The sequence below is a fragment of the Mobula birostris genome, chromosome 4, assembly GCF_030028105.1.
Source record: "Mobula birostris isolate sMobBir1 chromosome 4, sMobBir1.hap1, whole genome shotgun sequence".
Classification (NCBI taxonomy): Eukaryota; Metazoa; Chordata; class Chondrichthyes; order Myliobatiformes; family Myliobatidae; genus Mobula; species Mobula birostris.
In genome coordinates this window covers 32,976,024-32,988,786 of record NC_092373.1, presented here as the reverse complement: position 1 = coordinate 32,988,786, position 12,763 = coordinate 32,976,024, and the positions used below count along the sequence as shown (strand labels likewise).

At 40.6% G+C, this 12,763-nt stretch overlaps 1 protein-coding gene across 5 annotated transcripts in view; it reads right to left on the bottom strand.

Annotated features, from left to right (window-relative positions):
* Window positions 1-12,763, bottom strand: part of LOC140196247 (disks large homolog 1) — a 485,196-nt gene that overhangs the window by 325,227 nt on the left and 147,206 nt on the right. For 4 of the 5 annotated variants that reach the window (XM_072255108.1, XM_072255109.1, XM_072255112.1 and 1 more), the window contains exon 4: window positions 2,231-2,395. The exons of the other annotated variant lie outside the window; for it this stretch is intronic. In XM_072255108.1, the coding sequence (XP_072111209.1) occupies window positions 2,231-2,395 (165 nt within the window). The remainder of the gene's footprint in view (window positions 1-2,230; window positions 2,396-12,763) is intronic. 5 annotated transcript variants of the gene reach the window in all.

Sequence of the window (12,763 nt, the reverse complement as noted above, 5' to 3'; positions counted from 1 at the left end):
AACAAATTAGGCGTACCACAATGAAACCCCCATATTCATCAAAGCTATGTATAAGGTTGTTGCTGTTCCTTTTCACGCCTTAGGGCACATCGGGTGGCATTTTTTGCCATTTCCTTAGCATTTGTCTGCTTTTTACGAGCACAATGCTCAACCCAGCATGGATGGAAAGTGCAAGGAGCCGGCCAGATTTGAACCTGGGACCATTGGCCTCGAAGTCTGGTGCTAATGCCACTACACCACGTGCTGGCTATGTAGAAGGTACTATGCACAATTATGTGAACAAGTAAATTACAAATTATAATTTTCATTAAATGTTTTTCAAGCATCTACAAATATAATGTAATTTACAAAATGTTAACTTCGTGTTTCTTTTTAACATTTAAGGTTTAATTAGAGGATAACCTTGCACCTACATAGTATTGGGCAGTGTCAAATGCTACCAGAGCATTTATCTTCAGCAATACGACAATGGTGGCTGTTGAACTTGTGCAAAAATCATGTAGTGAGTGGAACAAGGTAGCATCATCGTCAGCTACTAATCAGCCAGCCATCACATTCATTGTGGATAAAACAGACTGCAGAGATTGCAATCTAGAGCAAAATATAAACTGCTGGAAAAACTCAATTTAAAGACAGATTTTTCCTCTTCCTTATCTCTCTCTATGTATTACACATCAGCCACTGTCTTCTCACTTCATGCCCTGCCATATATGTGACAGGCTCCACTTTCCCATCATCTCTCTCCTCACCCAGTTCCACTTATTACTTGGCAGCCCCTATCTCACCCTTTCTGCTCCCCTCTTTTTAACCAGCACTCAGTCCTGATCCAGGAAGTCAACTCCACATGTCAAGCACCTCTTTGCCGAATTTCCCCAGACATTTGTTTGTTTCTTTTTGCTGTTTGTGTCACATTCATTGTTACAGAACAACAATGTTAATATCTGTATCTGTAACATGATCTGGGAACAATTGTACCTGTTGTACACCCGATGCTTTACAGCTCAAGGTAAGACCAAGAATTTAAATCCTCAAGAATCACCACTTAATAGTTGATTGGATACTTCAGATCAGAAGTAAACGAGACATGGATGAATAAATGATCATACACTTAAATGGTCAGAAACTAAAACTGGTAGAGGCAGTTATGTCATGTAAAATGATGAATTAAACTGAAAGGAGGAGGAGATGGAAGGGGAAAATACATCATGAATAACATGCCCGACCAATTTTTAAGTCTTCAACACAAGAAACCCGTTGAAAGCATCTGTGTCCAAACATTAAAATACTCAAATCAACATCCTTTGAGATTTTGTTGCTTGGAGCAGGCATCCCATATAATATTAATTTCTAAAGACTCAAGAGGCTGTCAAAACAGATGTTAGAAAAGTGAATTTATAAAAGGATTCAGTGCCTCATCTTGAAAGAAACATGCAGAGGAACTTCAATGAATCTCATTCAAGGATTCAGAATTGCTTTGATCTCCAAACCAGTGGAATTCAAAACATAACTTATTCAATGTCCTGAAGATTAAAAACTGGTTGGTTAACTCTGGATATAACTGCTATACAAGGGTATCTATTGTGAACAATACTTCAAAAATATTCTCCCAAGCCTTTCAAAATTTTTAGAGCTAGTCTTTTACATAACTTCCTTTACCATATTGACACAATTTAACTAATCTTAAAATTTACATTGCAAATATCTAGAGTGATAACCAAATCATAAGCTGCTCAGTATCACATTTGATTTCATTGTTCTCTAATTTTGTGGCAATTAACACATGCAACAGCAAAGTTTACAAATCCAAACATTAGAATCTCCCACCCAAGACAAAAAAAATTCAACAGTTGCAGAATTCTGAACATACAAGGCTCCTAGTCTCTTGCTTCAAGAAAGATGACATGCTTTAAAAGTTCTGCAGTTTCGTTACTGCAGCATATGTACATCCACAGCATCTAGCACAATGCCAGTATTTTCAACGTTACTTCAAGGCACCTGGTTCAATAAACCTTTACAAGATGTCAACAATTGATTGTGGAGGTGATAAACTAACAAAAATCTTCTGTAATTAGAGCATAAATGTATACTATTTCATTAAAAATTCAATTGTAAACTAAACATATTTTTGTTATAAAGCTAAAGAATGTTAGTGTGTTAGTGAAGGGTTAAATAACAGATAGCTTCCATAAATAAGTCCCATGTTGTTTGATTGTAGAACCCAGCCTCTTACCTTCATTGGAGATATATGTGACTGAGAAACAAAACCATGAATGTTCTCAATCTGAGAGAGGTTCTTCTCTGACACATGTACAAGCTCTGGGCCCTTCATGTCATTGCTAATCTGCGGAGAGCTGTGTTCTTGTGCAGATGCATCGTCATCTTGATAACGATACTTCTGTAAAACCAGAAGAAACATAGGACATGAGCAAAGATGATGGAAAATTTTGAATTTAGTCCAACACATTGTCAAAAGAAAAGTTAAAATCCAGATAACACACATCAAAGTTGCTGGTGAACGCAGCAGGCCAGGCAGCATCTCTAGGAAGAGGTACAGTCGACGTTTCAGGCCGAGACCCTTCATCAGGACTAACTGAAGGAAGAGTTAGTAAGAAATTTGAAAGTGGGAGGGGGAGGGGGGAGATCCAAAATGATAGGAGAAGACAGGAGGGGAAGGGATGGAGCCAAGAGCTGGACAGGTGATTGGCAAAGGGGATACGAGAGGATCATGGGACAGGAGGCCCAGGGAGAAAGACAAGGTGGGGGGGGAACCCAGAGGATGGGCAAGGGGTATAGTCAGAGGGTCAGAGGGACAGAGGGAGAAAAAGGAGAGAGAGAGAGAGAAAGAATGTGTGTATAAAAATAAATAACAGATGGGGTACGAGGGGGAGGTGGGGCATGAGCAGAAGTTAGAGAAGTTGATGTTCATGCCATCAGGTTGGAGGCTACCCAGACAGAATATAAGGTGATATAAAATCCAGGTCATGCTTATACTCTTCCAGCTTACATAACAGATGTTTAACTTAACATTTAATGGAACGATTTTACGAAGTATAAATTTTCCAGGGAAACATGAGGAACATTTTTAAAACTTGAATTCAGATAAAAAAAATCTGCATGAACATCTCTCTCCATAGGTGCTGCCTCACATGCATATTATTTGTATTCTTTTATGAAATGAAAGTTTTAATTATTTTGATCATAATCTATCGTCGTGGAGAGGGGAGACTTGCAGCATGGGCAACTGCTGGTCTTCCATACAACCTTGCCCAGGCCTGCGCCCTGGAGAGTGAAGACTTTCCAGGCGCAGATCCATGGTCTCGCAAGACTAACAGATGCCTCTAAATCTATCACCACAGTTCTTGAAATGGCTTCTCCAATGTATGCACAAGTTAGAGCTCCCTTTTCAGTGCACCAGCAATGTATTAGCACTTCGACAGGGAAAACAAAAAATAACAATTGATAAAGGCTTAGCAAACAGGAGATGCTGACTCGTAGCACGTGTGGCAATACCGTCATGTCCTACAGAATTTTTTAGCACGAAATTCTTACATACACCGATATATTTTATTCAAGTTCCATCATCATTCAGAAATCAAGGAAAAAACAACCAAAACGTCCACACTGCTTTGCAGCTTACTACTTTACCCAGAGTGAAAGAAGATCAATGTATACACACACACACATTACATATAAAAATAACTCTAATATATGAAAAAGGATCTTGTGCTTTCTTGGCAAATGTGACGAGTAAACTCTTCTTGGGTTCCAGCCAGGTATAGATATTGATTTTAACTGACATTTCGATGACAGGCTCTGCCATCTTCAGAGCTTGTCATCTAAACGTTGGTTAATATTGATACCTATACCTGACTGGAAGCCCAAGAAGAGTTTAGCACGCACGCACACACACACACATATATATATATATATATATATATATAAATAAAACAGATATATACCATTACATACATTTTAGAAATAAGCAGAATGGAAAAATACTAAATGGTATTCCATCAAACAACAGGAATTCTGCAGATGCTGGAAATTCAAGCAACACACATCGAAGTTGCTGGTGAACGCAGCAGGCCAGGCAGCATCTGTAGGAAGAGGTGCAGTCGACGTTTCAGGCCGAGACCCTTCGTCAGGACTAACTGAAGGAAGAGTGAGTAAGGGATTTGAAAGTTGGAGGGGGAGGGGGAGATCCAAAATGATAGAAGAAGACAGGAGGGGGAGGGATAGAGCCAAGAGCTGGACAGGTGATAGGCAAAAGGAGATATGAGAGGATCATGGGACAGGAGGTCTGGGAAGAAAGACAAGGGGGGGGGGGACCCAGAGGATGGGCAAGGGGTATATTCAGAGGGACAGAGGGAGAAAAAGGAGAGTGAGAGAAAGAATGTGTGCATAAAAATGAGTAACAGATGGGATACGAGGGGGAGGTGGGGCCTTAGCGGAAGTTAGAGAAGTCGATGTTCATGCCATCAGGTTGGAGGCTACCCAGACGGAATATAAGGTGTTGTTCCTCCAACCTGAGTGTGGCTTCATCTTTACAGTAGAGGAGACCGTGGATGGACATGTCAGAATGGGAATGGGATGTGGAATTAAAATGTGTGGCCACTGGGGGATCCTGCTTTCTCTGGCGGACAGAGCGTAGATGTTCAGCAAAGCGGTCTCCCAGTCTGCGTCGGGTCTCGCCAATATATAAAAGGCCACATCGGGATTCTGAGGTACAGCTTCGGGCTAAAAACCAGTTTTTTTTTAACATGCCACTTTCCTTGCATTCAGAATTCAAATTTAGTTATCAAACTACATAACATATATGTCACCATATACTATCTTCAGATTCGTTTTCTTGCAGGTATTTACATGGATAAGAGCAATACAATAACATTTTAGAAAAAACCATACATTAACAGAAAAAGACTGACAAACACCAATGTGTCAAACTGTGCAAATAAAAACAATACTGAGAGTGAGTTGTAAAGAGTTCTCGAAAGTGAGTTTGTAGATAGTAGAATCAGTTCAGAGAAGTGATGAATGAAGTTCAGGAGCCCCTGTAGGGTAATAGAGCTCTTTGGTTTTACTAGCGTTGAAGGAGAGGTTGTTAGAATTCAGAATTTATTTAAAACTTATATCCTACAAGGTGAGGGAGTAAAAATGTTTGCGTTATGACTCTGTCGTAATGTATAGACACGTGAATTTAAAAGTCTAATGGCTTGTAGAAAGAAGCTGTCCCATAGCTGTTGGTCCTGGCTTTAATGCTGCAGTACTGCTTGCCAGACGGAAGCAGCCGAAACAGTAGAGGTGACTGGCGTCCCCAGTGATCTTCCAGGCCTTCTTTCTGCACCTGCTGCTATGAATGTCCTCAATGGAAGGAAGTTCACATCCACAGATCCGTTGGTCCATGCCACTCTCTGCACTGTCAGTGATCAAAATTGGTGCAGTTCCCATACTAGGTGGTGATACAGCCAGCCAGGTGCCCCTGTAGAAGGCCTTGAGGATTTGGGGACCCATGCCGAAGTTCTTCAGATGCCTGAAGTGGAGGAGACGCTGGTGTGGTTTTTTTTGCCACAAAGCTGGTGTGTACAGTCCAGGTGAGATCATCGATGATGTGTGTACCGAGAAACTTGATGTGGCATTGTGTTATGGATTGTGTTATTGTGGCACCATGCAACCAGATTTTCAAACTCATTCCTGTATGCCAATTCATCATCACCACTGATTTGGCCAACAATAGCACTGTCATCAGCAAACTTAAACATGGCATTGGAGATATACTTAGCCACATAATCATAGGTATAAAGTGAGTATAGCAGGGTGCTAAACACACAGCCTTGTGCTGATGGTGATTGTGGAGGAGATGCTATTGCCAATTCATTCTAACTGGGGTCTGCAATTGAGGAAATTGAGGATCCAGCTGCGCAGGAAGGTAATGAGGCAGGGTCTTGGAGCTCAGAAATGAGTTTTGTGGGGGGTGATAATGTTAAACATTGTTCTATAGTCAATGAAGTAAATCCTGACCCATGTATCTTCGTTGTGCAGAGTTGAGTAAAATGGCTTCTGCTCTTGACCTATTGTGACGGTGGGCAAATTGGAATGGACCCAAGTAGCTCCTCAGGCAGGGGTGGATGTGTTTCATGACCAACCTGTCAAAGCACTTCATCACGGTAGACATAGGTGTTACTGGATGATAGTGCATGAGGCAGGTTACCACATTTTTAATGGGAACCGGTACCGGTATGATTGATGTCTGCTTGAAGCAAGTGGGTACCTCAATCTGCCAAACCAAGAGCCTGAAGTCCGTAAACACTCAAACCAGTTGATTAGTACAAGCCTTCAGAACTCGGCCAGGTATGCCAGCTGGGCCAGATGTTTTCCATGTACTCTCGCCCTCCTGAAAGATGCTCTTACATTAGCCTCAGAGACTGAAATCACAGGGTCATCAGGGTTCATCAAGGTATCCTCTTGTACTGTCAGTCTATGTGATCATAAAGGCATTGAGCTCATCTGCGAGCAAAACTTCATTGCCATTTATGTTACTCCATTTTGCTTTGCAGGAGCTGAAGGCATTCAAGCCCTGACACAGTTGTCGAGTATCCCTTTGTGAATCTTAGTCTCGGATTGCCACTTTGTATGAGAGGTGGCCCTTCCAAGGTCAAACCTGGACTTCTTGTACTCACCTGGACTGCCAGTCCTAAATGCCACCAATCTCGTCCTCAGCAGAATGCTAATCTCTTGATTCATCCAGGGATTCTGTCTGGGGTGGGGTTGACTCTGAATGATTTTGTGGGAACACACATGTCCACACTTGTCTTTATAAAGTCCTTGACAACCATGGCATACTTATTCAGGTCCTTTGATATGTTCTCGAACATGGCCCAGACCACCGATTCAGAGCAGTCTCATAGCCACTACTCTGCTTCCCGTGATCACCTCTTTGTCCTTACCTCTGTAAATGTATCATAGGATTTTTACTGCAGTATGTTGCAGCATAGGAATATACTGCAGTGAGACACCTGTAATTTATTTCCCTAACTTTCCCAATTTATGAATCTTTGCTTAATGAAATACTTTCCAAGAATGCATCTGTTTTGTACATCAAAAAATAAAACCAGATAAATTGTTTGGACCCGCAAACATTCACTAGTATGAAAAAGGAACCAGTTTACCTCACCATCAAATGAGACATGGAAATCTCTCTTGGGGAAAATAAAATTTTCATTTAAAAAATGTACACTGACACTGCCAGTCCACACTAGCAGCTCCTCCCAAGACAGCTCAATACCTTCAGCTAGATATTTCAGGTATGAACTGCATCAAAATGAGGCTAGAAAGTATTACTTATGCTCCCAATTAAATAACTACTTCCACTGTAAATTTCACAGGACTACATAATGGAAAAAGAATTATTACAATAACTCGAGGACAATTAAATATTAAGAAGTCTTATTAAAAATGATAAAGAGTATGTCAAAGAGAAAGTGATATGGGCCAATTAGAGGATAACCACAAAATCTATGAGATGCTGATTGATGGTATTAAAAGTTTTACCAATAGATTTTCATATGTCACATGTTCAAATCTAGCATATATTACTAACTACTTTGCTTCCTTTCTCAATGTAATGATAAGAAGATTAATCTCGGGAGTCTCAGTCCAGTTTAGAATTAGTCTTTTCAAATGAAGCAATCCATGATTCAACACAAAATATTAAACCAATAACATGGAAAAAAAACTCTGCAGATTCTAGAATCATAATAAAAAAAGAAAATGCTGGAAGTAAGGAGACATGGCAGCATCTGTGGAAGGAGAAACAGGGTTAATGTATCAGGTCAAAGGCTCTTCAGTCACACTTTGGAAAATTGAATGGGATGTGTCTAGTGCTGAAATCTTGAAGATCACTAGTGATAACATTTCAAAAAGGTTTTCCCTTCATGTTCTGGCCAGGTCTCCCATGGAAACCAACCACTCTACTTCCCACAGCACTTTCCCATGTAACTGTCGAGATGCAGCACCTAGTCTTTTACCTTCCACCATCTAGTGAGCATAAGGGACCCATAACGTCCCTTCAGATGAAGCAATATTCATTTGCACCTCTTCCTATCCAGTTTATTATGTGTTTGATCCATACACTAGGGTCTCCCATACTCAATGGATAAACATTTAAGAGTAAAGTACTTTTCTTCAGCCTGCCAGAATGACCCTGACCTTCTAGTTGACTGTCACTTTAATTCACCATCTCACTGCCATTTGGAGTCTTCTGCTTGTGACCTCCCGTATTGTTCCAATGAGGTGCAATGTAGCATCCCAGCTTCCATCTGAGCAGATCTGCTACTGTAAGATCATCTGCAAAATGAACTCAGATTCTCTCTCTCTGGACACTGACTGCTCTATCGACCACTAAGTGATCTTCCCGTTACTTCCCTTGCTTTCTTTCTATTACCCTCAATCAATCAGATGTTTTCAGCATATCAATATGACAACCCCACCCTCGCCCTGTCAGAGATGCTTCCTTTATCCCATTCATCTGCATATGAACCATCCCCATACCTCTCCTCCACCACACTTGCAATTTAAAATCAATTCAGTTTCTAACATTTCAGTACTAATAAAGACTTTGATCCAAAATATTAAGTCTTTACACAGATATACCCGAACTGCCAGGTGTTCCCAGTGTTTCCTGATTTTTAAAAAATTGAACAATGACTTCAAAACTATAAGGATGACAAGTGTAAAAAACAGGAGTGGGCTGGAGATAAAGGCACACTGAGGAATTTAAAGTCTGCAACTACTTGGCATCTGGGTAATGTTGGCTATAGGGACAAAGAACAGACCAATATTTCAAACACAGCACAAATACGCTTTGCATTTGGCACATAATCAAGGGCATGGATTTCATTTCCTTAGCTTTGTAGAAAAGTAATGCAAGAGAAAAACAAAATTACAACAAAGCAAACAAGAATATGCTTCCTTTTGCAATCCCAAAAGTGTGCACCACTTATTTCTTATTCATTTTATAGATGGCAATTTATTCCCCAATTATCCAGAAAGGTGAACAAAAACTTGCTTAGATGAGCTCTTTCTGTATCACATTGCAGAAAAACCTATTTCAGTATCAAGCATGACCAATGAGTTTGGTTTGAATATAAAAATTAGGAGCAGGTCCTTCAGGTGTGAACCTCCATTTAATGATGCGAATCTGACTGCAACATCTACTCCTTGGTAACTGGCCACCCAGCTGATTATTAAGAATATCTCTACCTTAAAATATACTGGAAGCCCTTAAGGCCCTGGGAAGAAGAGAATTCCACCCTCAAAAAAAAATTCACCTGATCCCCATCTAAAATAAGCAAATTTATATCATTTAAACATTTTAAAAACCATGGCTCCCAAGTCCTAGATTCTCCAACAGAAGGATATATTCTCTCCACATCCACCATAGAAACACAGAAAATAGGTGGAGTAGGCCATTCGGCCCTTCAAGCCTGCACCACCATTCAGTACAATCATGGCTGATCATCCAACTCAGAATCCTATACCTGCCTTCTCTCCATACCCCTGTTCCCTTTAGCCACAAGGGCTTTATCTAACTCCCTCTTAAATATAGCCAATGAACTGGCCTCAACTGTTTCCTGTGGCAGAGAATTCCACAGATTCACCTCTCTCTGTGTGAAGAAGTTTTTCCTCATCTTGGACCTAAAAGGCTTCCCCTTTATCCTCAAACTGTGACCCCTCGTTCTGGACTTCCCCAACATCGGGAACAATCTTCCTGTATCTAGCCTGTCCAATCCCATGTCAAGAGCCCATGAGAATTTTACAGTTCAATCAAATAACCAACACTTTAAACTCAATCTATCCAACCTTGCCTTGTAAGGATATCTGTTCCAGACATTAGATTTCTTAAGATCCTCTGAATTTTTCAATATATTGACATCCTTCCTTAACTACAAAGTCCAATACATACACAGATGCCCGGTACAATTAAGCAAACCTTCTTACTTTTGCTATGGGATGGCACAATGGTGCGGCTAGTACAGCCAGCACTTCACAGTGCCAAATAACCAGGTTCAAACCTGACCTCTGGCGTTATCTGTACACATTCCCCCTGTGGCCTTGGCACGACTCTCCCACACAAACCCCTCCTCTCGAGATTTCATTAATATCCAAAGAAACTGCCAAGAATATTCTAAGTGGCTAAGACTCCACAAGTCAAATGGGTAGCAAAATTCAGTCACTTCTAAGTTGTAAAGGAATTTCAGAATCAGAATTAATATCACTAGCATATGTCGTGAAATATGTTGTTAGCGGCAGCAGTACATTGCAATAAACAATTACCCCTCCATACGAGGTGGTGATGCAACGAGTTAGAATGTTTTCTACAGTACATCAAGAGTGTTTGGTGACATACTTAGTCTCCTCAAACTCCCAATGAAAAATAGCAGCTGCTGTGCCTTCTTTGTAATTATATCAACATGCTGGGCCCAGGATAGATGCTCAAAGATGATGACACCCAGGAACTTGAAACTGCTCACCCTTTCTAGCGCTGATCCCTCAATGAGGACTGGTGTACGTTCCCTCAACTTCCCCTTCCTGAAGTCGACATTCAATTCCTTGATCTTACTGGCGCTGAGTGCAAGACTGTTGCTGCAATGCCACTCAACCAGCTGCCCTATCTCACTCCAGTACGCCTCGTCACCACCTGAGATTCTGCCAACAATAGTTGTGTCCTCAGCACATTGATAGATGGTGCTTGAGCTGTGCCTAGCCACACAGTCACGGCTGTAGAGTAGGGCGGTGGGCTAAGCACGCATCCTTGAGGTACGCCGAGGTTCATTGTCAGTGAGGAGATGTTATTTCTGTTCTGCACTGACTGTTGTCTCCTGATGAGGACTGTCAAGGAGCCAGTTGCAGAGAGGGGTACAAATGCCCAAGGCTTAAACCTTTTTGATTAGTACAGAGATTAAGATGGTGTTGAACAGTGAGCTGTAATCAGTAAACAGCAGCTGATGTAGGTATTACTCTTCTCTATCCTAGATAACAAAACACCTAATTTGAATCTATGATTCCTGATCCTGGACAGCACAGTCAAAGAGACATCAAATACACATACCTAGTCAAGTCCTGTAAGAACTTTGTGTATTTCAAAATTTCCCACACCCCCACAATACTCCCATATCCTTCTCAACTCACGCATCATTTCTCACTTATCACATCTACCGTCCCAAGAACAAATCTGGTGAACCCTTCTTAAATTCTCTCTTGTGCAAAGTTTCTATTTCTTGAAGAGAGAGACTGGACCTATACATACTCTATATGCTGTCTCGCTAGGGCTTTACATTTTGGAGCAAGATGTCTACTCTTACATTAAAAGGAACAAACAACACACATCGAAGTTGCTGGCGAACACAGCAGGCCAGGCAGCATCTCTAGGAAGAGGTACAGTCGATGTTTCAGGCCGAGACCCTTCGTCAAGATGTTATCAGTGTTATAAATAGCTTACTAAACCTTCGAAGATGTACCTATGAGGACGTCTAGGTCTCTCTATTAGAAAAAAAATCAGCTTCCAATTTTTCTCCTGGAAGATGACTTAAAATTTTTCCATGTTATATTCAATTGAGCTTGTCCTTGCCCATTCAACAACCGGTCTATATCATTTGTAAAATTCTCTATCACCACCACAGAAACACAGCAATCCAGCTTGGTTTTATTAATAGACTTGGGCGTACTATACTTGATCTCTTCATCCAAATAATTGACAGAGATTGAACAGCTGAGACCCTAGCAGAAATCTCTATAGCACTCCCACTAGTCACAATATCGCAAACTGAAAATGACTTGTTTGATTTTCTCTTCTGTCTGAGAAATAACCCTCAAACCATGACAGGCTATTCTTATGTGGCATTTTAAAGGCCTTATTGTTACTCCTAATTAAAACAGACAAAACAATCCAATAGAACTGTTAAATACAATTCACATATCATAAACACATCTTGACTTTGCCCAATGTTATAGTTAATTTCAAAGCAGCTTGTTTCCACTTAATAGATTCTACCATTTTCCTTAACTATTAGCTAAACTGAAAGCCGAATATTCATCAGCTATGGAAATTTAGGAAACACGGGCAGAGATATCATGTTACTAATTAGAGGTGAGATTAGTTTAGTAGCGAGGAATGACCTTGGCTTGGTGGGCCACAATGCAAAATTAGAATGAGCCTAGGGGATTAATAATAGCTAAAGACAAAGCAAAAGACACCAAATAATAGTTGTAATATTGAACATGACATATTAGGAAATTAGAAGTGCATAAAAATAGAAAAATACAATACTCATGGGAGTGGGAAGGTTTCAATCAACATACAGAGTGGTCAATTCGAATCGGCAGTAATAAGGTATGCTTGCCTGATGGTTTTCTTGGTTTATTTGAATATCCAAGTGAGGAAAAGGCCACTAAATAAGTGGGCAGCATGGTAGCATAGTAGCTAGCACAATGTAACCTGGGTTCAAATCCCACTGCTGCCTGTAAGGAGTTTGTACATTCACCCTGTGACCGTGTGGATTTCTTCCTGATGTTCCAGTTTTCTACCACAGCTCAAACACGTACTGGTTAGGAGGCTAATTGCTCATTGTAAATTGTCCCATTAGGCTAGGATTAAATTGGGGTATTGCAGGGTGACGCGATTAGAAGAGCCGAGAGGGCCTAATCCAAGCTGTATCTCAAATAAAAATAAACAAATACATTAAAAAAATTGTAAAATGGTCTCAGG